Source organism: Xenopus tropicalis, chromosome 2 (assembly GCF_000004195.4).
Source record: "Xenopus tropicalis strain Nigerian chromosome 2, UCB_Xtro_10.0, whole genome shotgun sequence".
Lineage (NCBI taxonomy): Eukaryota > Metazoa > Chordata > Amphibia > Anura > Pipidae > Xenopus > Xenopus tropicalis.
The window spans coordinates 59,458,801-59,486,215 of NC_030678.2; the positions used below are offsets into that span (position 1 = coordinate 59,458,801).

Sequence of the window (27,415 nt, forward strand, 5' to 3'; positions counted from 1 at the left end):
GAACATGCACTGCAGAAAAAAAGTCATGGTAGGCTTGATTTTAGGGGCACCATGCCGTCCAGACACATTTACATATGTTTCGGAGCACAAGACTGGACATGCAGGTTTTACAGTTGTTTAAAACTGACAAGCAAGTGCCTCCAGGGGTTGGCTGGCCTTGGGGCACCTGCATAATAAATTTGGGCCTGAGTCTTTGATAACGTATTTGGGCATCCCTTTTAAAATTGCATCTCCTCAGATTAAACTCTCACTGATTAGTAAGACACTTTCTCTGATAGCAACTTCGGCACAAACATTATAGGTTTTTTTTTTATGGGTGAGCAGCTGAACACAGGTTATCATGACCAAGCACAATGTCAAATATCATATGAACTGCTTTAAGTGAACTATTAAAGAATCTCACCAAACTGGAATATATATAAGTAAGTATTCCCTTTTACATCCTTTCCCTTGATCCATCATTTAGTGATGGGCTGTGTGCTCCCTCAGAGATCACATAACCAGAAATAATGAAGCTCTTACTGTAACTGGAATCCTATGATCCCAGGAGGCGGCCCTTAATTCATAAAAATGGCAGTTTTCTATTTTGGATTACTCAATAGCACGTACTACTAAAAAGGATCATATTTATAAAAATGGTTTATTTAGATGAAGAAGGGTTTTACATATGAGCTTGTTTATGCAATATATTTTATGGGGGTATAGTTTTCCTTTAAGTAATAGAAATGGATAATCTACAGTCTGAGGAATGAGTCTTAGTTTAGTTTGGATCTTATTCTTGGATACCAGGAGAATATTACCTAACTGAATAAAAAGTGCCAACTGTTTGCGGAAGAAAAAATAATAATATGTGACTGTCTGCATGGTTTGAGCTAGGATCACTGGTTCTGCTGAAAGCAAACCTTAAGGCTACATTACTCTACAATTGATTGATTGAGGCTTGATTGCCTATCATCAAAATCCCAGTTCACTAGGGCTCTTGTGGCTATATAGTGGCAAATTCCACCAACACAAAGCGCTGTAGAGCATTTTGTTGCATGAGAAAGTTTCAGCTCAGCTAACTTGAATTGCTTCTAGTTCATTTCTATAAGAATTGCCTGGAACTGTAGGTCAGATTATCATTGTGCAATGATTATAGGCCTGAATGGATTTAGGTAATATCTATAGAAGTGAGTGTGGCTGTTAATTATCCAATGCACTTTTGCCCTATTTTAACTCTACTCCACCTACAGCAGGAATGATCTGAAACACCGCTGCAGCTATCCTACATAAACCAGCACCCCAGAGAATTCTACCCCACATTTAGGGCTTTCCAGCAGGAATTTAGCCAATGTACACATTTGCCATTACTTTCAAAAAATGTCACCTCTCTGGCAAAGCTATGGTTATAAAGCTTGTACCCTAGTGTTACAGATAGCTCCAAGAAAGCGTTCTGCGTCTACACAGAAAGCCTCAATGCTTGCATCAAGTCTCAAAAAGAGTGCATTGGATATGTTCATACGCACACGTACAACTACTTCAAATAACTTTATTTCAAAGAAGTAAAATACAGCAAACGTCCACGTCATGAATCTTATTCGGTAAAAGATCAGTTATTTTAGAAAGTGCTAGCAGAAGAGGAACATTCTTCTCGTACATAGTTAACATATCGGAACCCTCTACCAAGCGCGCTCCCATCTATCTAGCCCACTAACGGTTCTTCACAAAGACAGCCAGCACGCATGCCACTCTCTACTACGCGTTTCCTATTGGCTGCTCCTCGGCCGAATGGGGTCGCTTGCCCTCCCCCAGCTCCGGCTCCTCCCTTTACCCCATCCTGCAAGCAGTGCGCGTACCCGCTCCTAGTTAGGCGGGTCCCCGTGTCTCTGTGTGACTTTTTGGGCAGCTGTCGGGACTATTTTTTTTTTTGGTTTTGTTTTAGTTTTATCTCTTTTCGTATTGTTTCGGTGCCGCTAATTTGTTATCCAACGAAGAGACAGTTTCTCGGCAAAGAAAAAAAAAAAAAAAAAGGATCTGAGTGGACGTCGGGGTATTTTGCGGGCCCCTGGTGGGAAAGAAGAGAAGTTGTCGGTAAGGCGGGTTCTGGGCAAAGGCGAAGGGCAGAGGCAAACGCTAGCTTGTATTACAGGGAAGGCCGAGGATGAGGCCTGTTTGCCGGCTGCTTACTAACTCTCTGCCTGCTCTCGGCCCTGTCACAGTTACTTTTGTGCCTCCATGGAAATTCTGCTGGGCGTTTGACACTGTCGGTCCACCCACGGTTCTACGGCTCCCAGCAAGCTCAGTGAGCGCAGAAACTCAAGCTTTGCGAGTTACAGAGCCGTGGCGATCTATTTACATAATGACTAGTCTTTCCCTGTGCTACATACAGGGTCAGCCCATTAAGGCCGTCACCAGCAGGTTGTTGCTCTTGTTAAACTTGGGCATGTGGGGTACTTGTTTCTCTCTCTGCTTGTCATGTTATACTGGCGTTTTAACCAATGGTTCCGGTCCCTATGCTTTGCACATCTGAAGCAGGATCTTGTGACTGAGGCTGGGTGTCATTGGCTAGCTCACTGACAGATACGCAAGTTCCAGTTTAGACACATTACATTAACATTTATTTATCACTTTAAAGTTCCTTTTATGTCTTGGTAGGTTTCCTTGCTAGCTCTGTACAGGGCAGCAAGCAATGGGGAACAGGAAGTAGAGGGTCCGGGTATTAGTATGTTACACATATGTACAGGGCCTTTTGTAAAAGAGTGTTTCTGATAGTGTGTCTTTCTATTTAAGTGTGAGTAGCATATAGGTAACTCTCCTATAGAAGGCACATATTTAGGGTCAGATTTATCAAAATGTGAGTTTAGAGCTTAATAAATAAAAACTCACCCACATTCTATTTATTCCTGTGGGATTTTTAAAAGTGTATTGATCAAAAGGCGAGTTCTTACATTCACCCTTTGGTAAATGCCCTTCTAAAATCCCAGAGGAATAAATAGAAGGGGGGTGTGTTTTTATGTACTAAGCTCTGACTTCACATTTTGATAAATGTGCCCCTTAGTGTTGGGGGGAAAAAGGCTGCCCAAGATTGATAGTATATGCAAAAAGTTTTGCATTTAGAGAATTCCATTGCCCTCATGGCCAACAGGAATAGTCAAATAACTAGTTTGTCTACATTTATGTCCAATCTACTTTGGTGTCTTACCATAGGGAGAGTTATCACCAATGTTGATAACTTCAGTGGCCCACACATGGATGAGCATGCAGTCAGAAGTTAGTCAAACTGCATAATAACTCTTTGCATGTTTGTGTAGCATTATTAACATAATACAAACCTCCAAATCTCACACTTGGCATTTTCAACTGCTATCTGGATGCTAGGCCTTGAGAACCCTAGCAACCAGGCAGTTGGAACTGAAGATTAATAGGAGAGGGTATGGAAAGAAAGCTACACAGTAAAAAAAAAAAAAAAAAAGAATTGTTGCTTAATCTGTTTTTTGGGTGACAAATAATGTTTTGAGTCGGAGACTAGAATAGGCAGAATCGGAATAATTCTAATAAATCAATCCCGCCTTAACTTATTAGTCAAAATTAGTAGTGTAATGTTTGTTGAACAGTGATGTTCTTTACTTTGCATTGTGCACATTTTGGATGGGGTGTGTTAACTTGTGAGCTTTGGTATTTTGTTGAATGTCATTCTAGTGTCACTAGCTGTTTCGTTAATATGCATCACTCATACATGGACACATATGTAATAATCCTCTGTACATTAACTGCTAGTGATCCATCAGCCAATATAGAGAGTTGTATTTGTTTTCTGTATAGAATTCAACTTCATGCAATTTTTACTGTCATATTACATGTGTATTGAAAAATGGGAGTGACTTGGCACATAGCATCATAATAAGGGTGTGGACTTGACCACAACTGCATGAGAACTGAAAGGAAAACTAAGCCCACTTCAGGAATGAATAGTGTAGGCCAAAATATATATTTTTTGTTTTTGTTTTTTTTTCATCAACATGTGGTGATTCTGGGAGAGCATTCAAGTTTTTTGAGTTTTTTGGGGGATTTTAAATAGAAATCAGCGTTACCAGAGGAACCCCACACAGATATGTGGAGAACACCACTGTTTAGAATCAAACCTAGGACTTTAGCAAGGGCTAACAAAAGCTCTAATATGCCTTGGGGCATGTTGTGCTTTATAGCTAAATCACTAGGCCAAATATGTTGCTGTTTTTGTTGTGACAAAAATTTGCAGCTGCTGCAATGTTGCAGGTGCAAATCACTATTTATAATGACTGAGGATGGAAGGCAGTACTTGTCCACAGCATTTGTGGATGAGTATAGGTAAATTACATTTTGGAGAGGGCTGAATTTATTATGTTATGTTTTTACCTCTTATTAATGTAAAGTGTAAATGGTAGCTATTTGTTTAATTTTATTTTCCATTTGGACTCTCTAGTCTAAAAATGCATACTACAACATTAACAAAAGGTGTCAGAGGTGGTTTAGAACACTTTGGGGAAAGTCCCTGTGTGCTATAACCCAAAGAAGTCACAGCCTACTTGTAAGCATGATTCTGCTTGGAGCTTTGGCTGTAGTGGCCCTTTAAGGTGTTTGTGTCCTCAAAGACATATTTATGTCCCAATTTGCCCATTCTCCCTTTAAATGCTTTGCTTGTGATGATGATGAGCGGCAGCAGCAGTTACCTCTTAGTATGTGATTGCTCACTAAATCTGCCTGCCACCCCTATAACTATTTCCATCAAGCTCCTTTTCTCCCCTTTCGTAGTACCCCTTCCCTAAACCAAACACATTTATTCCCACAGGCAGGGATATTACTGCTGCTGCAGCACTACACATTTCATTCAGTGTCTTTGTTAGATCATGCCGCAGTAATGATTTTATGCCTCTGCCATATTTTCTGCGTTTGCTTGCCTGATATTCTTTTTCTCCTCACACAGAGGCCTTTTATATTATAAACAGCGAGTTGTTAGGCAGGAGTGTATAGTGTACAGGAAGCTTAAACTTTGGTACCAGAAGTCACATCCTGTCATACTTCTTAGTAGGTACTCTGTTGGTGGTAAAGAAGTGTAGTAATAAATAACATTGACACCAATTCAGTGTACAAGTCTGTTGAGAAATAGAAAATGCATTTAAGAGAATGAGAGAGCACCTGGGAATTAGGTTGGGCAGAAGAAGATTATAGATGAGGACAACATGAAAAAATAAGGCAGCTTAAGAAACAGAGAGAAAGAGAGAAGTGCAACAGCTCACCTGTTAGCAATGCTGGGGTCAGTTCTGGATACTGTCTACAAGGCCTTAGTGTGCCCCATAGTCCAAAAACATACAGACACAGCAAAATTTCTTTCTTAACAGCAAGGAATTTTGCAGGACATAGACACATCACTATATTGTAAGGCTTAGGAGCCTACAGCAAGAGAAACAAAATTTCTTAACAGGTAGGCACTCCATGCTTTACCTAGCACTTACTCATAGGCAAAAGCCCAACAGATAAAGCAGAAGCATTTAAAGAAAGAGGAGCAGGAGAATGGGGATGGAGAAGAAGGAAGCATTTCAAAACAGATATCCTCTCACTGATCTGAAAGTGCTGCATGCTGCAAAACTTGCGATCTATGATCGACTAAACTGTTACTGCCCAGATCGTGAATTTAGTGGTTAAATACTGCCAAAGTGTCTATGTATTAGATCAGGGTTTTCCAGCTGGCGGCCTGTGGCCCCCCACCTGTTTGGCTGCTGTGACTGCTTATCTTAGAAGAAAAACGGCTCTCGAAGCACCACAGACCGCCAGAGAGTAGATAAAATCCAATCTTTATTCACATCCTTTTAAAACCCAGAACGCCTGACGCGTTTTGTGCATCCAAGCACTTAATCATAGGCATGTGACTGCTTACCTTTGTGTAAACTTTAAATGGTATCAGTACTGAGATTAAATGGCCCCCTGCATTGGTCACACCTCAGATTCAGACTGTAAACCCCTGTATTGTTTAAACGTGTAATCCCCTGTACTGTTCACACCTTATAATTCCTGCATTGTTCACACCTCAGGCTCAGACTGTAAGTCCCCACATTGTTCTCCTAGTCATACCTCAGACATACTGTAGGGGCAGTGCCAGCATTGTGTCACTGTATGTAATGACTGTCCTATGCTGCCTGTGTGTATGACACACACAGGCAGCATAGGGCAAGCAGAGTACTGCCTGTGTGTGCCATACTCTTCCTGCCCTATGCTGCCAGTGTGTGCCATACTCTGCCTGCCCTATGCTGCCAGTGGGAGGTGAACCTGCCAGGGGTTTGTTCTGGAAGTTTGTTAGCATTTGGAAATAGTCATTATATGGTCCCTAAGGTGTGTAATTATATGCTGGGGGTTGCTGTGCTATCCACAGGGGAGGAGAAGACATATGGATTTAAGGGTGTGCCTTAATATGACATAATATTCTTTCACATACAAATGAAGGGTGACATCCCTACAGTGAGCACCAACCATTTGTGTTTTTGCTGCGCTACCAATATTAGGTGTATGGCCTTAAAAGCTCTTGTGATAACATGGGTGTTGTTTGAAGTGGGTGTGGTTTAAAAAGGGGAGTGGTCAAAACAGGCTTCCATTATTGGCCCTCCATCATGTAGGCCACACAAATTCTGGCCCTCCGTACCACAGAAGTTGCACAGCACTGTATTAGATATTAGCTGGACAGCTGTACATAGTAAACCACACCCAGCAGGACGTGAGGATATAAATTTGTGGCTTATATAAGCCACAAATTAAATTTTTTTGTGTTCCATAATGTCTTATGATGTAGATCAGAAAAGGAAAGGTTTTACCAGTCTCCTTTGCATTCAGCAATTTTTCATTGTGCTTAACATGGTACTGTATGTTCATGTGTGAGAAATTCAGAAAGCTTTTTGCGGAAAGAAGTTATGATATGAGTTGTGTTGCTGTGGGTTAGTTCAATCTGCAGTTGATTGATCTTTGATTGCTGTTGACTAGTTGTCTAGTATGGCTAACTAAACTGTAGCGACCTACAATATAGCTGAGATGTACAGTTTATTGCCCTAATTCTGCAAATACATTTTTAATAGAAAAGTATTGCCACACAGATACGCACTACGATGTACATAGGAGCACCTCACTGATGCCATTCTGGACATGTGACCAGGACACTTACAAGAGCAAACCAAATGTGTATAGCTAAGTTTGTTCTTGCAGCGTTGTGACATCTATACATGATTTTTTCCTGCAAAATATCTATAAAAATGTATTTGATATGTTGCTGTGCCGTGGGAATTTCTGGTTCTAGGTGTCATGAATTCTTGAGCCTCTTTCATGTGATATGAATGTTTGCTGAGTGGTGGTGATTGGTTCTCTTTATGGCAGTATAGTCGCTCAGTGGTAAGTACTGCAGCAAACTGGCAGCTACCTGCCTAGTTTCGTTTCCAGCCAGGGCTATGTGCAAGCTATTTATATGGTATCCCCATACCTGCATAGGTGTTCTCCTAACACTTCAGTTTCCTTCCACACTCCAAAAACCAGTCAGTTGGTTCCTGATAAAAACAATAGTGTATATGAATGTGATATGGACCTTAAGGTGACCATACACGGCCGATTGTCCCTTAGACCGATTCGGCAGCTTATCGGCCCATGTAGGGGCACAAACAATGGGCCTGCCCGACCAATATCTGGCCTTGAAATCGCTCAGATATCGATCGGGCAGGTTAAAAAATTTAGTCAGATCGGGGACCACATCAGCTCGTTGATGCAGTCCCCGGACCGACTGCACCCATTACCATTGTTTTAATTCAATCATTTGGCCCCCTAAAGAACTTGAGATTTAGATGAAGAAATGTTTCTTTCATTAAGAAATGCATGTATAGTATGTTGTATTTATTATTATGCTTATTATGAATACTTATCGAGACTTTGCGTTAGTAACTATACTATATGGATTTGGCGATCAGTCTGCTCGCGATAGTGAGCTGTGTATTTTTTCTATTTTGGGGAATGCATAGTTTTAAATGGTACTATTGGCCATAGTTTGCAAGAAAACCAAAACAATTGTGTACAAGCTTGCCACATCCATGACAAATGGTAAAATATTGTGGATCTCTTTGAATCACAGCCTTCAGGGGCATATTTATCAAAGGGTGAACAGACAATTTGCTGCATGATAACGTCTGAGCTCTAATCATTTTATAGGATTTTTATATGTTTACTCTGGCAAACTGTACCAACTCTTTAATTTAGTATGATTATGTCATATACTCTGCTGTTCCTTTAACAGCAGAGTGTTCCGTTGATTTAGTTTTGACCTTAAAATCTTCCCTGCTGTCCCTGTTTCAATTTATTCACTGCTAGTCTGATGGTTTGTTTACAAGTGTTCTACTCTCACCTTCTTTGAGCTAGGTTTTGGTCCATGTTGTAGCACACCATGCAACAACCTGATTGACAGGTAAGGTTAACAAGTCTCTAACCTATTCTATCCTCTGGTTTTCCACCAGTTGGAAAACATAAGGGATTACGAACTGTAGTATTTAATCAAGAGCCTAATGCCTACAGCTGGTATACATTTGCATTCACATACCAGCACTGTGCAATTATATAATTCCCCCTGTTGGATATTTTGTTACAGACACTCCTCTGCTTAGAATGCAACTGTGTTAATTCTGTGTGTATAAATTGTTAAAGGGAATTAATAGTTTTAAACAGTATTGTTCATTACAGTATGCCAGAGAATTATAAAAATTCTATACAAGTTTGCCACCCGCTCGGCAGGGCCTGAAATTAGCCAGACTGCCCAAACAATTCTAGGCTTGTATGGCCAATTTAAGATTATATTTTTATATTTATATATTTATATTTTATGTTTTTGCTCTTTAAGAGTGATGGCCCATTGGACATTAGTAACTTGCAGTTAATCTCGGCGACCACAGACGACTAATCTCCCCGAAATGCCTCTCCACTGGCAATAAAATGAATCGCTGGTAGAAAGGCATACATGCTGCTTCATTTTTCCAAAGTTGCACGAAATTTCATTGCAAGGAAATTTCAGGCGACTTAGCGATGCATATGCCTTCCCACCAGCGATTCACTTTATTGCTGGGGGGAAGGCATTTCCGTCTGTGGTAGTGAAGATTTATTGTAGGCAACTAATCTCACCAGGGCCATAAGGCTAAAGCAGACAGAAAGGTTCAGTCACTGAGGGGTACCAAATATTAGGCTGAAAAAATTTGGCACATTAGGTACCTTTAGATATGACTGCAAAGTATTTACTTTGGAGGGTTGTAGAATTAGTCTTAATTCAACCCCTTTCCCTTGCGTCACTAAGGATGTGCCACGCTATGGCCATTCATTTGGAGTGCCTGCATTGCACACACTGCCCTGTTTCTGCAGTGTATCCTGTATGCTGCTGCACTTTAGTTATTCTCATCCTTGAACAGGAGAAGGTGTGTAGTAGCTGGAGCAGGACTTGAGTCTGGCACCTGTAGGTATTGAAGCCCTGGGGGAAGGGCAAATACTTGTAGTTTATAGTGGCAAAAACATGTATGGATTATTAATTATGATTCCAGTTTTTTAGTTAGTCTTTATTGATAAGAACTGGAATTCCAATTTATTTTTGCTAGCACTTCAGACATTACAAATATGCTATATATATATATATATATATATATATATATATATATATATATATATATATATATATATATATATATAAAATCATATGGCTCACTAATGAGCTATGCTTTAACAAATATAAAAAAATATAAAAAGTACAGTGCATCTCATTGTTTTGCTTTCCTTTAATCTTTTGAAACCTGTAGTAAGTAATGAGATATTTAGGCCACAACTGTAAGTGCTTGTAATATAAAGGCTTCTTTGTTTCATATGAAACAAACACATGCTCCAAAAACATAATAGCTTACCCCTACAGGAAATATTAATTTGTAACCACATAGAAGCAACAAGTCTTGGGGTCTTTGTGCATTATGCTATGTAATTTGATTAAATATTTCTGTGCTGTGTAATACATATTTTATTGATTATTGATACCTTAATGTTTGTAGGTGAGACACCTATAACGTTTAGCAGTGGTTAAAAAAACCAGCAATACTGGAGAAACTGTGTACATGCTCAGGAAAGCAGGTAAGATCTTTCTTGATTTATACAATATATTAAAGGTTTTGCTTGTATGCCTTTGTGCCCAAGTTTTGCTACTATTTGTTTTGTTTAAACCATTGCATCAAACAAAGGCAATATAACTACATTATAGAATAAACAGTATTTATAGATTTATAGGGTTGAACCTTAAAAAAGAACAGGTTACCTAGCTATGCCATGGTGGCAGTGTGTGAGACTGGAAGTTCAAGTGTTCACATTTGTTTTTGTAATTATTATGAATAGGATCTTTGGATTCATTTAAAAAGCATATGATAGTAGAAGGAAAATTTTATAAAAAAAAAAATATTTCAGCGTATCTCTAAAGTTTTAAGTTGTTTGCTGTTGTCTGGTCCCAAACCTAAGACCAGCCTGGCCCACCGTGATGATTTGTATACCTGCTCATGACCCATGGGTATAAAAGTTGCAAGCAGTTTTTGGTCATCACAGAACTGAGGCTGGAGCAGGGTGGGGAAGGTTGGAGGACTGAGCTGGCAGTAAGTCAAGACCACTAACCACCCATTGCCTGGCACTACATTCTAAGTTATGCCAGCTGAGCAGGTCTTTCTATTACTGCAACTTGTCCACAGCTGCATCAGGAAAATTGCATTGATAGCCTTTGATATCCTGAAATTTTAGAGAACTTTATGTTGGCTTGTTTACTGGTAATCGTTATACTTGTCCCCAGCATCCCAAAGGGGAAGTAGGTAATGTTAACATGGTAGTCGTAGCATAAAAGTCATATGGTGCTAAGGGTTTGTGTTAAACCAGGGATTTAGATGTATAAGTGCCTTGAAACAATTGTCAGGATTCAGCCAAATCCAGGCTAATCTTGGGTCTGTACAACTCCTACACCTATACCAAAAAAGTTTGTAGGAATTTAAAACAGGTACAGGAAGCTGCCATTTTAACATAATTTAAAATACTGTTCCCTAGCCTAGAGGATAATATTTCATATATTTTAGCGGGATTCTAACATCTAATTTTTCAGATCGTTCCATATGGTTTTTAAGCAGTCCCTTTTAGGCAGTTTGCATACAAGTGAATGGCAGGGGTAACTTTGTGCATGTATCTGCTTTGTGTTCAGGGACAAATATGATACTTAGATAAGCAGCTCATCACTGATGAAATGCTTGAAAGATTTCCTGTGGCATATAAACACCAAAGCATTAATGTAGAGTCTCTTGGACAGGTGTATATTGCCCTGCAGTCACTCACAACAATTTAACACTAGATTACGGTTGTCATGTGAAATGTTGCCATGGATTTCAGACAGGTCTCTCAGTTTTTCTGACCTTTGTATTGTTAAACAAAGCTAGGTAAATTTGTTTGCTTCTTTTCCTCCACTGCTTAAAATACATTTAATGGAAATTTTTAGGCTAATCATAAAACATAGGTTTAATAATTGGCATATTCATTATAGTTATGTTTACATATGTACAGATTTTGGGTGATTTTAAACTGCGATCTGTCAGTTTGCTAAATTATCATATTAAGGGCTTTAGATTTTATTGTTATATAAACAATGGGATGGGAAGTTTGTGGACCAGAGGATGGCCCAGACAGTGTTTTGTTGGTCCATGGGTGTGGACCAAAATGTTTGAGATCATCTACCATTTATTTTGAATTCCATTTACTTAAGTGCTATTTCACTTTCTTGAAAGGTGAATATTGCACAGAAACACTTAGTATTTCCAATAAATTTATAGTATTTAATTGCAGTTAATCAGATATTTCATTTCAAAGTGTTCTGCAAGAATGGAACACACATCTAAGTACTTAAATTTTTCAACCAAAATGGAAATTTTAGTGTCGCATAGTTTGCTTTTGACCATAGCGTGTACATGGATTTATAACCACTAAGGATTTGGTTTGAGTAGTATAATGGCCCATGCATGGAAGTTGCAATGATTTTGACTAAGTTTTTATAGACCTTACTAGAGCATGACTGTCTGGTGGTTCCTAAAGTTGGTGTTGTTCTTCCATGGTCTCATATTAAAGCAATTAGATAAGTCATTTGGTATGGCCGCTTAAGGTGGCCATACACTGGCAGATTCGGAAGCTTATCTGCCCGTTTATGGGCACCCCGGATGGGGCCTACCCGACTAAATGGGCAGATCTTAACATGTATGGCCTCCTTTACACTCATACACTCAAAAGTAATAAAATAACAAAAAGGTGTAAAATACTTGGCACATTTAGGGCTGTGGCAGACTGGGAGACTAGTCACCCATGAGAAATCTCCCTTGTCGCGGGCAACTAGTCTCCCCGAAATACCATCCCACCGGCGAGTATGTAAATCGCCGGTGGGATGGCATACGCAGTGCCACGATTTCCCCGAAATTGCAGAGGTTGCCTGGAGAAGAAACTTCCGCGATTTGGGGGGAAATTGTGGCGCCGCATATGCCATCCCACTGGTGATTTACATTTTCTCCAGTGGGATGGCATTTCGGGGAGATTAGTCGCCCACGACAAGGGAGATTTGTCGTGGGCGACTAATCTCCCGTGTGCCACAGACCTTATAAAGTGTTATCTGTTATCTTTGAGAATTATCACCGTGCACAGAGATTTTAATAAACAAACAATGCATTACAAAGCCAAAAGATCGGATTAAAGCAAATAATGAAAATGGAAATATGAGCCTTCGGAGCCCGCACCGCATGTGGTCCTTGATCAGCTGGGAAAAACAAACCTGCCCCATAACATCTGCCAAATTTTCAGCCAGATACCGGTCAGGTAGGCCCATCGGAGGACACCATATATGGGCAGATAAGATGCAGACTCTGTATGGCCATGATAAGGCTGAAAATTAGGCCTCTGGTATACACCCGTCTAGATCTAGACTAGCCGATTGAAGTTATTGGGGAAATTTAAAGAGCAAAGAGTTTCTGCCTTGAAAAGTGCTGTAAAGGGCTGTGTAAAAAGCAGTGTCACGGTTACATTTTTTTCCCATTTTTTGTTTTTTTTACCATGTTTATGGCTTTGGCACACAGGGTGAATTTAATTATACATAAATGCTTTTGTGTTCCCCACAAGTTTCTGCAGTGTAGGTTTAAATTTTACATTTATTTCTTTATTCTGTTTTTAATACTAGTTAAAGTTATTCATGAAAGCAAAACAAAAGGATTTTGTTTAAATTTGTGGAAAAATCCTCAGTAGGAGGAATTAGGAATGAAAGATATGTTCAGGTTTTTACACTATTCAATTGTTCCTCATTTTGCTTCTTAAAAGACTATTTTATGCATGGTCAGCCAGTAGACTTAACAAGAAAAGAACAAGAGTACACCCTTTAAAGGAATACTGTCATGAGAGAACATTTTTTCAAAACACATCAGTTAATTGAAATCTGTTTTTATACTGGGGCTGAAACGACATAGATATTAATTTTAACCACAAATCTGACCGAGCCATAACCTGACCCCTTCATTTTGAAAATCCACATTTTGGCATGTTTGCTTCAGAAATGCTACTTTAGTTTAGTTTATATAAACAAGCTGCTCTGTAACCATGGGAGTAGCCATTTAAGCACAGGATACACAGCAGATAACAGAAAAGCTGTGCAGAATCCTATTGTATACTAAAGAGTTAATCAGTTATCTGCTATGGAACCTGTGCCTTTTCTCCTTTTTCAGCTTTGAATGGCTGCCCCCATGGCTACATAGAAGCTTGTTTATATAAACTATAGTAAAGTTTCTGAAGCAAACACACCTGTTGTACCAGTACAAGGAAATAGTGCATTATATTTTCATTATTTTAAAACACTTTCATTTTTTGGTGTTACTGTTCCTTTAAGAATTTTGTGTATAGAGCTGCCTCTTTCAAATAAAATAAACAGTACAAATGTGCTTGTTGCTTGCTTTTTTATTTGACTTGTTTGTCAGTGGTAAATGGAAGAGCACGTAAGTATATCTGAATCTACTTGGGGTTAAGAGACACATTGCCATAAAAAGGCATAATTGCACAGAGCAAGATCATAGAGGATTTGCTTTGAACAACATCATATTATTACTTGGCAACTAGAAATTATATCCCAAAAAAACGCTTAATGTTTAAAGTGTACAAATAGCTACCCGTTCTCTTATGGTTCCAGTGGTTCCGATGTGTCAAATTTTACAAGAAAAATACAATATTTTATATTTTCCTGCCATTAAAATAATTTTTTTTTTTTTTATTATTTCACTGAACCAGAATTAATTCAACTTCCACAAATTAAATGTGCTCTTTACAATTTATTTATAGTTTACTGTGGTCTTTTGAGAAGTAAAAAAAAATGGATTTAATTGTATTTTACCCCATGTGTTAAAAGCAAAAGCTCAGGGTACTTTTCCTCTAAGCGATATATCACCATATTTTACTAGAGACCCAAGCATCCTGTGTGTTTAATTAAGCAGGATTACATACATTTAAGATGGCTATACTCATGTAGATTTTTTCGTTATTGTACTCCTGTTGTCGCCAGTGGAAAGGCATTTTGGAGTGGTTAGTCGTGAGCAATAGCAGAGATATATTGCGGGCGACTAACTTGCTCCATGGGCCATCAGCCTTAAAGGAGAAGGAAAGGTGAAATCACTGGGAGGTGCTAAAATGTAAGGCACCCTCCAGTGATTGTATTCACTTACACATATGCACATATGAAGTAAAGTGAAAAGCCACACTTTAACAAAAAAAAAAAGTAATCTTACTGAGCATATGTGGGCTGCGAAAGGAGAAGGAAGGAAGAGGATCACTCATCTACATGTACCCCGGGCTGGTGCGATTTTCTGCTAATAGGAGCATCACTGGCACCTCCAGTGATTTTAACTTTCCTTCTCCTTTAAAGACAAAAGTTTTTGAACCTGCCTAATCAGTTGTCTGACCGATGTTGGAAGAAAGATCACAATCATTCGACACACACCAACCTTCCGATAATTCCATGATTTTATAGAATCTCGCTGAAATTGGTCGTAAAGTAAAGAAAAATAGTTACATGTATGGTCAGCTTTACCCAGGGCGACGCCTTCTCCTGTCAACCTCTTCTTGTGCTTTCTGTTTTTTCCTTCTCTTCTGCTTTTATTTTTTTTCCATTCTGCATTTCCACTTTCGTATTTTTATGGATTTCTTTATTTCTCACTTTTTTCTGTCTGTCTTACCAGCAGTAGCCCAGTACAGCCTATGCCAGACAGTTGTTTAACTTACATGATCATTATTGGAGTGAGCTGTGTGGAGCTGTAGGTTGCCGACTTGGTCCCTTTTTTCCTCCTTGTACAGTCAGTTGTTAAAAAAAAAAAATCCAGCTATCAACACAGGACTTCTGTTTCATAAGGAGTTATTTTGTGAAATGGTGAAGGAAACAAGTGGAACTTCATCTATTTTCAACTACTTTGCAGCTTTAAAGTATACTTATTTATCAAAGTTACATTAATCTGGGTCCAATAAGAGGTTTCAAAGCTAAGGCTAGTTCCACATGGAGCTGATTCCTCTGGCTGCCCTTCGTCTGTACCCACAGGCACTGTCAGCCTAGGTGCTAATACATGGAATGGATGTCAGACATGCACGTGACCAAGGATTTTTGCAGTGAAAGCCGCTCTGTTTGTCTAAGCAACACATTAAAATCCTCTAGAGCAGAAGGGTGGTTGTTTTTTTTTTTTTCTCACAAAATGTTAGACTTTTACTGTACGTGCTGTAAGCTCCTAAAATACTAAAACTAAATACATTGTTTTTTCATCTCTAGACTACACTATTGTGAAACAAAAATAATCCCATCATGCGCGAGTACAAGCTCGTGGTCCTTGGTTCTGGAGGTGTTGGAAAGTCTGCTTTGGTAAGTTGAGCTTTCCATATGTATATTTGGCCATGTCATAATTAACTTACATAATACAGCCAATTAGCCCATATAAAAATAATTACTCTTTAAAGGGGAATAGGTTAATATCTATCATGGTTTGATGTAGCCTATTATTAACGAGACGTATAGCTTAAATGAAAATCCACCCTAAACTTGTAGGCAGTAATGAATAATATATGGTGCTGATTTCACTCTGGGCTTAAAATGATCATTTTCCTTAAAAACGAACCCTTTATTGGAGTTTCTATAGATCTGCTACATCCCTGTGATGTTTCATATAAGGAGTTGGGCGTGTTCTAATGGTCCCTGCCAAAAGAGCTATAGGAGGAGGATAGCCAATCACAGCTCTGCAGTCACACAATACAGGCTTAAGTTCCCTATCAGGTCCACTTACCTGCTGATTCCTATCCTACAGTGCTGAGTGCTGCCGGTCCCCCTGCACATCCAGAAAAAGCAGGAAACACACATTTTTTAAAGCACATTTCTTCAGTATTTAGACAAGTATAATGCACTGGCACATTCTCGTTTTTACACAATATTTACCTTTTAATAAAAGCTCGGATACGGCCTGTGTTGTATTGTAAAATAAAGTAAAGATGAAAGAATAGACTATAATAGACAAAAATTCCAGTTGTTTGTAAGAGGGGTTGTTGTAATAATTTCATAGCTGAAATTACTTCACACTTTAGTTTTGCAAAACTTTAAGCAGTGGGCTGAAATACAGATCTAGAGATTGTACTTGCCACAAGAAATGTTCATGGTCCTCACACCAGAACACCTGTTCTATAAGGTGTAGTTTAGTAAAGCTCTCATGGCAAAATTAAATTCTAAGATGCCCAGCACAGAGAGATGCTCCTTGGCTTGTACCCCCAGCATTTTATAAATGGCTGATATCCCCCGCCCCCAGTTAATGGGGTTTATTTTTAGCTGCTGCAGGTGATGTGGTTAAACATGTCTGTTGTGTAATTTTCTTCATACATTTTATTTCTCTACAGACAGTCCAGTTTGTTCAAGGTATTTTTGTGGAAAAGTATGACCCAACAATAGAAGATTCATACAGAAAGGTAATACCTATTTTAAATGTACTAACATGTTTACATATTCTGTATTAGTGTTTATTACTTTACATTAAATAAATTGTTAGTTTTAAAATATTACCTATTTTCCACCTAAAGAAGCAGGAAGCATACCTCTCATTCACATTAAATTTACTTTCCAGTACCTCTACAGTTTGTTTGTTTTTTGTAACAAATTTGCTTATTTGCTTTGTATATAGTTTATTTGCTTTTATATATTGTATTTTTGCTTTTGTATTTGTCCATTGTATAGCCAGCCTCTATCCACATAGCTCCATGCGGATGTGGTCCTCACACCGACAGGAAAATCAAACCAACCAGATATTGGTCGGGTAGGCTGTTGGTAAGCCCCATACATGGGCTAACAAGTTTCCAAGGTCAAAAGCTGCCAGTGTATGGCAACTTTTACTTGTTCACCTCTGTGTTAAAGGAAATAAAAGACACATGGCCACAAACTGAGAGGAAGCCTTCAACTCACAGATGCCATTTCCCCACTCCAGCATCTTAGGCTGGCAGAGTCAGCCACTTCCTGTTGAAATATAAAATTCTGGGACTTGAAGTCCCTCGGCTTTCCAGAGAGTCTGTGCTTGCCCCTCCTATATCTTCTACTTCTCATTGTATAGTACAAAGCTAAGCATGATCAGTGGTCCTTATCTAAAATATTCACATTAAGTAGATACTGATCGACCTCAGCCTCTTCCTTTTGTCATTCTCTGTCAGAAGTCAGCTGTCTGTAAAAGCCTACTGATGCATTTTTGGGCACCTTTAGCATGACAAGTACTCGCCATGTAATTTCAACACAAGTCTGTGGGGGTAGTGCTCAGTGTCAAAATAATATCTGTACATGATTTAGTGCATATACATTGTGCTTCTTGATGCTAGCTGCTTTGGGAACCCAACATCAGTAGGTGTGCATGTGCCATATTTACAATAGGAGGCAGGACAGACACAGTGCAACTATGCAAATGTCATTCAATGCAAGTAATTTTAATGAATAGTGTAATTTCACACAGAAATAATCTGTCACTGCTTTTGATTAAAAAAAAAAAACAATGGAAATGCTGTGCCAACTTCTTCCAAAGGCGGAGCTCTTCCCAAGCTTTTCAGTTAGAAGCAGACGGTCGGAATGCCTCATTTCATAGCCTTGGACTTGAATGCATGACTTTAAAATAATGGGCCATGGTGTAATAGGAGGTACCCAAGTAGAAAAATGTCTACAACTTTTTCAAACATAAAAGGAACAATATACACCTGTGTTCATTAAGAACAAATTAAAGAGCTGTTTTTCCCTTACATCAGTGCATTTAAGGGAAAAAACTGACACTGCACAGCTATTTTACATTTTGCTGCCCAAGTAAGATTGCAGTTTAGTGTCAGTTTTTCTCTAGGCCGGTGCATTTCTTAATTTAAAAAATGTTTAACCTGTTATTTGAACTCCTATAGTATACATAGGTGTATAGTGCCCCCTGTCAAAAATATCTGTAAAGCTATGCACACTATTGTAACTAAAAAGAAACACTTTTTAGTTTGATGTAAGTTGATGTGCGAATGTGGGGTGTACAGCGATATAGATTTCTCCATTTGTGACACTCAAAGGGTTAATGCACTCACTTAAAGCTGTAGCAAATATGAAAAGACCTACTACATGAATAGCAGCATTTACAAGACTGTTCATAATTTGGTCAGATATAAAAAAAAAAAATCTTTATAATTTTTTTATTTCTTGTAGTTAGTATAAAAATATTATTGTTGTGAAGTCTTGTATTACATAATGTTTGAAATTAACCAAGATGCATTTTGTTTGAATTGCAGCAAGTGGAAGTGGAAGGACAGCAATGTATGCTTGAAATCCTTGATACAGCTGGAACAGTAAGGAATTTTTCTTTCTAACAAAAATTAAAATTAATTTGGCATTATAATAGGCTGTATTTGCCTAATCAATGCAAGGGCCACATTGTGCTCTTTGTCTGATGAGTCTGCACAGACTTGGGTAGCCAAATGATTAGATGAGCCTGATTTCGCTTATACGGTGGTTTAGTTTTATATAAAAGTAACCTAAAACATCATCCGATTTTCAAACAAATTCTAAAAGTAGATGCAGAAAACCTAGTTAAACAAATGAAACAAAAAATATTATATTTGGTCATGTATGTATTAGAAAAAAATTATCCAGTAACATATCCGCGTTTGGCAAAAGTACGTCAATTCCTAGGATTATCATATAATTTAAAGGTGATATCAGAGTCTCACGCTGGTTTATTTAAAGAACAGGGATTCAGCAAAGCCTGATCACACATACAACACATTTGTTGATGTGTATCATGGCTCGAACAAAGGAGGGGTCTGAGGTGGCCAAATATATGTATTCGTATATGTACTAATTTGTCTACCTTTCCAAATAAAGAAACCTACCACAGCTTTACACTTGGGGGCACATTTACTAACCCACGAATCCGAATCTGAATTGGAAAAATTCCGATTGGAAAACGAACATTTCGCGACTTTTTCGTATTATTTGCGATTTTTTCGGCGCCTTTACGACTTTTCGGACTTATATGTTACCAATACGATTTGCGCGAAAAAAACGCGAGTTTTTCGTAGCCATTACGATGCGCTCGTATCTTGTCGCGACTTTTTCGTGTTGAGCGCTCGTAAGCGGCGGGCGAAACTTTCAGACTTAGCATGATTTTGGAAGCCTCCCATAGGACTCAATGGCACCCTGCAGCTCCAACCTGGCCCAAGAAAAGTCACCATACTGAAGCTTGAATGAATCCGAATCTTTCGTACTCGGCGCGAAGGCTACGAAAAAGTCGCGACTTTTCGCGCAAGTAGTAACGCTACGAAAAAATCGCCAGATTTTGTGCAACATTCGGAATAGCAACGAAAAAGTCGCGTCAATTTTCCGAAAAGTCGCCAAATACCGAACATTACGAAAAAAACGCATTCGGCCCGTTCGTGAGTAAGTAAATGTGCCATTTGGTATGCTATTGGTCTAGAAGCTGCATTGGTTATACAATGCTCTAAGGCACATATGGTACTAGTGCTGGGCGGTATACCGGTTTTTAAAAAAAAAAACGGTATGAGTTTTAAACATACCGCTATACCGGTATGCGCGCCTCCTGCTGTTTTTCTCCTATTACTTCCGGGTTGCGCCTGTGCGTACGTGACGTCGGCGCGCATGTGACGTCAGCGCGCACGCAACGTCGCTAGGACGCATCGCTGGAGCTGGAGGAACCACAAGTTGGGTAAGTTCTGCTGGGGGGTTGTGGTTGGGGTTGTGGGGGGGCTGGGGTTGGGGGGGGGCTGGGGTTGTTGGGGGGGGCTGGGGTTGTTGGGGGGGGTTGGGGCTGGGGTTGTTGGGGCTGGGGTTGTTGGGGGGGGGGGGCTGGGGTTGGGGGGGTGAGGGGCCACCAATATTTATTATTTATTTTTTTATTTATATACCGTCAAATACCGTGATACCGATATAATTTTGAAAAATACCGTGATATAAATTTTTGGTCATACCGCCCAGCTCTATATGGTACTGTACTGTAGAAAATATAAGCATCTAATTTTCACCTTTATTTCAGTCTGTTTTCTGAATGTGATATTTACCTTACTATGCAAAATCTGTATTCTGTATATATCCATCATAGGCAGTAACAGGCATTTTCCATTCAAAGACCGGACAGGCTACACAGCTGGGTTCATGTGGTTTTCAACCAGCTGAAAAAAACACTTGTGCCATGATCTTATCAGGTTGTAAGAATTTTAAATTGAAAAGTTGCCTTACTGTGCTTTCTTAATGACGGCTGAATGGTTTTGAAAAACTAATATATATTTTTTTCTCATTCTTTGGATTTTCTTATCAGAAAATGAAAAGACCACTGTATGGAAAATGTAAATAAGCTTTCCAAATAAAGACAATCATTTGTCTTATAAGGCTTTTGGTGTATTTTGTATATCCTGACTGTATATAATTTTCTTACCATAAAGCATTCAAGACTTATTGACTTTGGGTTCTGTTGAGACATTTTTCTAACATGTCTGCCACTTATTTATTTCAGGAACAATTTACAGCGATGCGAGATTTATACATGAAGAATGGTCAGGGTTTTGCACTAGTGTATTCAATAACAGCACAGTCCACATTTAATGACTTGCAAGACTTGCGGGAACAGATATTGCGAGTCAAAGATACAGAAGATGTAAGGAAATTTATTTTTTTATTATAAGGTTTTAAGTTCTTTTACAGTTTATTTAATCTTTTTCCCCACTTGATTTTTCTTTTAAATGGTCTACAAAGCACTTACCACTTTTCGAAAATCCAGATATTAGAATATTATATGATATAGAGCATAATTTTAGCAGGGCTGTGGAGTCGGTAGATAAATTCTCCGACTCCTCAGTTTCTGATACCTCCGACTCCACGACTCCGACTCCTCTGTTTTTAATATGCTAATGTATTTTATACATTCATACAGTCAATGAAAAGCATACTTCATGGTCACTCAACGTGTTAGTTTATGCACTGTGTGCATTGGGCTTTATTCTTATAGCAGAGAAGTAATTAATTATGACTGTTTGTGAATTGGGACATTTAAACTTGCTTTATTTTTTGTTTTTATTCCCATTTAAATTTAGTAGGAGTCGGAGTCGGTTCATTTTTTTCCGACTCCAGGTACCCAAAATTGCCTCCGACTCCACAGACCTGAATTTTAGCCAAGAGCCACATGAATTTGATCAGCAGCTGATGGCTCTGATGGTGTGCCCAGCACTCTTTCTTACAGAGATGTTATTTTTTCCTTCTCTTTGTAGGTTCCGATGATTCTTGTAGGCAATAAATGTGATTTGGAAGATGAAAGGGTGGTTGGCAAGGAGCAAGGACAAAATCTAGCCAGACAGTGGAATAACTGTGCCTTTTTAGAATCTTCAGCCAAGTCTAAGATCAATGTAAATGAGGTAAGCACATCATGAGTGTGTTCTTGTTTTTCTTATTTATAATATTTAAATAAATTACCTGACTTTTTAAAGTTTCAATTTTCACCCAGTTTAATAAGCCCCTGTACCAACATAGTAAAGCCACTTTTTTGGTATTGAGGCAATGCTATGTTTTTGTATCTTGATGCATATGAATACCTTCCATTTTTAGAAGGCTTACTGCACTGCATATCTTGCGCTGTAAAGGATTCGTCTGCTCTTTTTAGCCCTTCTCAACTTAACCTTTATGTTGTTCAAGGAGAACAGCAGCTAAGGAACCATGACAGCTACAACCCTAGGTGCTTTGAAGTCTATATATATATATATATATATATATATATATATATATATATATATATATATATATATATATATATAATATGTATGTATGTTTGTGTGTGTATGGCCAAAGAATTGAATTACAACAATGGGTATAGGAGCCATCAGAGCGAGGGCTGCATCAATGAGCTAATGCAGTCTTTGATCTGACAGGAAAATAAAAACCTGCCCAATTGGCTGTTTAGCAGAAATTTGGTCAGGTGTCCCACATGGGCAGATAGGCTGCCGAATCGGTCTGAAGGATTTGAATTTGCAACTTAAATCTGCCTGTGTATGGCCATCTTTGTTGCTTTGATTCTCAAGTTCAGCATGCCTTGCTTACATGAAATCCACAGGATTTTGTGGCTGTACCAGCAATTAAAAGTGATTGCTCTGTACTGTCAATTTACTTGCCAATTTCTTGAATTTTTAACTAATTACTTATTTGTTACTATGGATTACTGCCCAGGTGCAAATTTGCTCAGTGTTTGTAAATGAGCCTGATTGATTTGCTGTAGGGAAAAAAAAAATTAGCTGCTGAAGCACGTTTTTTTACCAGATTTCCATTTGTGCTTAGTACAGTATAATTATCTATTCCAGGAGAAAATAATGGAATCTCTCTGTACAGGCAATGATAAAAATTAGGAAGTTGCTACTGCGAGTACCATAATGTCATAACACAAATTTTTCTGCGTCTGCGTTAGCCACAAAAAAACTGTTTCATTTTAATGTGTTTCGCAAATTTGTCTGCGAAATGAGACATATTTACTAATCACTACCTTTGGCTGTCAGGCCATGCCACCTTCTAACTTCTTGCAAGAAGATTATAAGCACTTCTTGTAGGAAGGAGCTTGTCACCAGCCTGTAGTGAAACAATGACTATTCAGGGAAGAATATTTTCAGTATTGTCAGAACTGAGCTACTGTCTGTGCTACTGATTTTTCTCATGAATGATTTATTTTTTTTTTTTTTCCCACATCCCAGATCTTTTATGACTTGGTAAGGCAAATAAATAGGAAAACTCCAGTGGAAAAGAAAAAACCAGGGAAGAAACCAAAATGTTTGCTGCTTTAGGTCATCTTCAAGCAGCAGCTCTGAGCCAGGTAACAACTTTTTTTAACAACTATTCTAAATTTCTTTAGAATAAAACAGGGGACAACCATAAAAACAGAATGATGAATGTATAATTGAATGTACCCCTAATACACAATGTCAGGCATAAGAAAGCTAGAAAGTTTTTCTTATTTAATTACCTGTCACTGTGGGATTCTAATGATAAGGGTGAAGACACAGAGCTACTAGTAGCAGCTACTTGTTGTGGCTTTTAAAACAGACAGTGCTGATCATTTACTGATAACTGTCTCTACATGTGTTTTAGCAGAGGCAAATCTCAGTGTTGTCTATGGCAGGGTATTCTTTGGAGTTTAGTAGCCATGAAAAAGTAGCTGCTACTAGTAGCTTGATGTGTCTTCACCCTAAAGGGGCAGTTGTGCATTTTCTGACTAAAATCCATGGGGCAGAAGTGGTCCATATCTGTTTTTCCCACCCACTGAGAAAATGCTGTTTAGTCCCTTTTCTGACTCTGAAAACTTCTTGCATTTTTTTTCTTTTTACTAAATCATTGGCACATTCCAATTATGTATTAGAACTGTCAATTAAAATCTGACTTCTGCATAAAGAGAGACAAGTTGTTTAGAGGGGTTATGGGAGAGTAACTTCATTATTTTAGAAACAGTACAGAATTGTTAACAGATTATATTTAGATCCTTATTTATGAGAGAAAATTCATGTTACATTTGCATTTTTGTAATAGTTCCCCTATAAAACTTCACAGAAACTCCAAAACACATATTTCTGTGGGAATCTTTTGTGAATCTTTTGATCCTGGCAGGTTATATGCTGTATTTTATGACACCCTTGATCCAAAAAAAAAAAAAAAAAAAAAAAAAATATATATATATATATATATATAAACAATCCAACTTGCGGTGCACTCAGTTTAAGTACAAAAAGTATGGGTGCGTATTAAACTCCACTCACAGCGAGTCCTTCCGTGTATATACAGAGTATAAAAAGACATCCAAAGTCTGTGGTAACAAAAGCAAAACCAACGACAAGGCAACTCAAAAGCAGTTGTGTTGCCCTATATCATGTTCTTCTGGCCCCCAACACTTGAATTTTGCTTTGAAAAATCCTGCCCTGTCCATGAATCGCAGCCATATAAATGCAGCCGTCTTAATCCTTTTTTGTTGCTGCCATATTGGTCCTTTCCTTGGGTAGATACATAAGACAATGGGTTTTTAATCAATTAAAAATGATGATGTTCAGAAGGCAAAGCCAGTCCTGGGAAGGAGACCGATGACCTAAGCAGCCCACGTCCTGATAGCTTGGACGTACTGTTCACAAATGGATGAAAACATGTATTTTTGTGCAGTACTCTTGATTGCGTTTCATTATTAATAATGATACATTTTAATTTGCCCTGTAAATCAGTTATTTATATCAGTTGATCTGTTGTCAAAAAATATCCCACAAACAAGTACATACCTCTGAATTTATTTGTATTGAATTCTGCTGCTTTACTTTTTTAGGTCATAGGAATGAAGAACTGTTGCCTAGTTGGAAAGTGCCAGCATTCCAAATAATAAAAAAATTCCCACCACAAATGAACATATCTGAAGAGGCTTCTCTTGTATTATGTATGATGTGAAGAACTATTATATCTATTATACTGTTTGCACAAGGTTCCGTGAAAATGAATTTTGCCCTAAAACAAGACACATTGTGTCAATGCTTTCTGTAATGGTTATTACATACGTGAGACTGAATGACTTGACTCTTAAATAATTACACTCGAGCATGAATGCATTTTAAATGTTTTAGTGGTAGACTAATAATTTAAATCAAATTCAGATTGACTTGTCATTCAAATACTGTTCCTAAAATGCCTCAAGCACTAAAACAATCCAGCCATTTATATTTTCTTTATAAATATATATATAGAGAGAAAGAGATGTATATCCCCTTTAATGAACTCAATGGGGCTAATACCTTTTTGAGTCACGGTGACTTAATTTTATATTTAAAACTTCCGGGTTTATCATTACTGTCATCTTGCCATTATAATCTAATTAAGAATACATTTTTGTGCATAATGCTTTGGGGGGGGCGGGGGGAGTCTTTTATAGGATAACATATTTCTATGGATTTCAGAGCTGAAATATATAATATACTAAAACAACTCTAATATTGCTTCTTGTGTTTTATTGTAACAAATTAAATTACAGCTTTTATGAAATATTAAATTTTAGTACATTTTCATTTTGATTGTGTTTTTTCTTATGCACTTTTCTGATTTATTTTAGCTGACAGCTGTTTATTGTTGTCCTTTTCAAAACAATGCAACACTGACATTTTATTTCATGGTGATTATAGATTTTTTATTTTTCTGAACTGCTGTTGGTGGAATACACTAAACAGTTGGTTTGACAGTGAACACTAACCCCAATATGTAATAAAAGGCCATACATTCCTCAGGAGCAGTAACCTGTAGCAACCAACACGATATTTGGTTTAAAACAGGTGACCAGTAAATTCTACCTTGTGATTAGTTGCTATGGGTTACTGCTCCTGGCAAAATTAGTGCCTTTTATTACATAACCCCCTTAGAGCAGCATTCTGGTTGGGGGCTCTAAAAACCAAGTGCACATAGCAGAAATATATACTAAAGAAGATGGCACAAGGAGCAAAGCTGGGAATCGTAGTATAAAAAAATATATAGCTCTGAAGGGTTAATGGTATTTAATATTATTTTTTAAACAAGCGATGGCACTTTGACTTTGTTTCTTCTCTGCTTGCCTCTGATAGCATCTGCTTAACATGGCTGGATTTGTTGAATGCTCTCTAAAGTGACTGGATACTAATTCCACTACTTGTCCCAATTATTGCTGACTCCCAGCGTAATTACGGGGGGACACTGTAATAAAGTGTACTTGATACAATGTTGTTCAAGTAATGGGAGTCATTGGAACACTAGTATTTAACCTCCAAAAAGAGGTGTATGTATATGGGTCTACATTGGTAAATTCATTTTTTAAAAAGTTGAGCACAGGTATGTAGTGCTGGGCGGTATGACCAAAAATTTATATCACGGTATTTTTCAAAATTAGATCGCTGTCACGGTATTTGACGATATTTTTTTTCCCAATTAACATTGGTGGCCAGGGCCCCTAAATATTGCTATTGAGACAATTAGTATTTAATCCACAGGGAACAAAGTTGAAAATATGGAAAGGCTCATGTTGGTACAATTCCTCAGGGGTTCTAAATCGGTATATGAAGCATTGCTTCATGCAGTTTTGTACTTAGAATGTGCAATTTTGGGAGGTTTGTCCCAGTGAGGCGCCAGTAGAGGGAGCATACAGCCCCTCCACTAGTCCAAATGTTCAAAGCGACAGAAAGGATTGCGGCCCGAGCCGCTTCTGTTGCCGCTTCGGGTTGTGCCCCGTGCGTACGTGACGTCAGTACGCACGGGCGCCCCATGCGTACTGACGTCACGTACGCACGGGGCGCAACCCAATCTTCACCGGTATGCCGGTATTTCAAAAATGAATATCAGTTTTTTTTTTTTTTTAAAAAACGGTATTCGGTATATGGCGGTATACCACCCAGCACTACAGGTATGGGATCTCTTATCCGGAAAACTGTTATCCAGAAAGGTCCGAATTACAGAAAGGCTATCTCACATAGACTCCATTTTAAAAAAATTAGAAATAATTGCTTATAATGATTACCTTTTTTTCCTCTGTAATTATAAAACAGTACCTTGTACTTGATACCAGCTAATGTATAATGAGTCCTTATTGGAGGCAAAACAATCCTATTGGGTTTATTTAATATTTAAATAGTTTTTAGCAGACGTAAGTTATGGAGATCCAAATTACGGAAAGATCCCTTATCCGGAAAACCACAGGTCCCGAGCATTCTGGATAACATGTCCCATACCTGTAATCTTTGTTAAACAAATCTTTCCTAGTAAAAAGTAACAAAAAATATAAAATTTGCAATCATTCACAGTTACCAGTAT

At 38.3% G+C, this 27,415-nt stretch overlaps 1 protein-coding gene across 1 annotated transcript; it reads left to right on the top strand.

Annotated features, from left to right (window-relative positions):
* Positions 1-1,871: 1,871 nt before the first annotated feature.
* Positions 1,872-25,634, top strand: rap1a (RAP1A, member of RAS oncogene family). The gene is given in 9 exon segments (NM_001102887.1): positions 1,872-2,070; positions 10,059-10,137; positions 15,860-15,949; positions 16,969-17,037; positions 18,862-18,918; positions 21,099-21,239; positions 21,850-21,993; positions 23,314-23,432; positions 24,921-25,634. Coding segments are annotated over 6 exon segments (558 nt in total). The 5' UTR covers positions 1,872-2,070; positions 10,059-10,137; positions 15,860-15,892; the 3' UTR covers positions 23,404-23,432; positions 24,921-25,634.
* Positions 25,635-27,415: the final 1,781 nt, after the last annotated feature.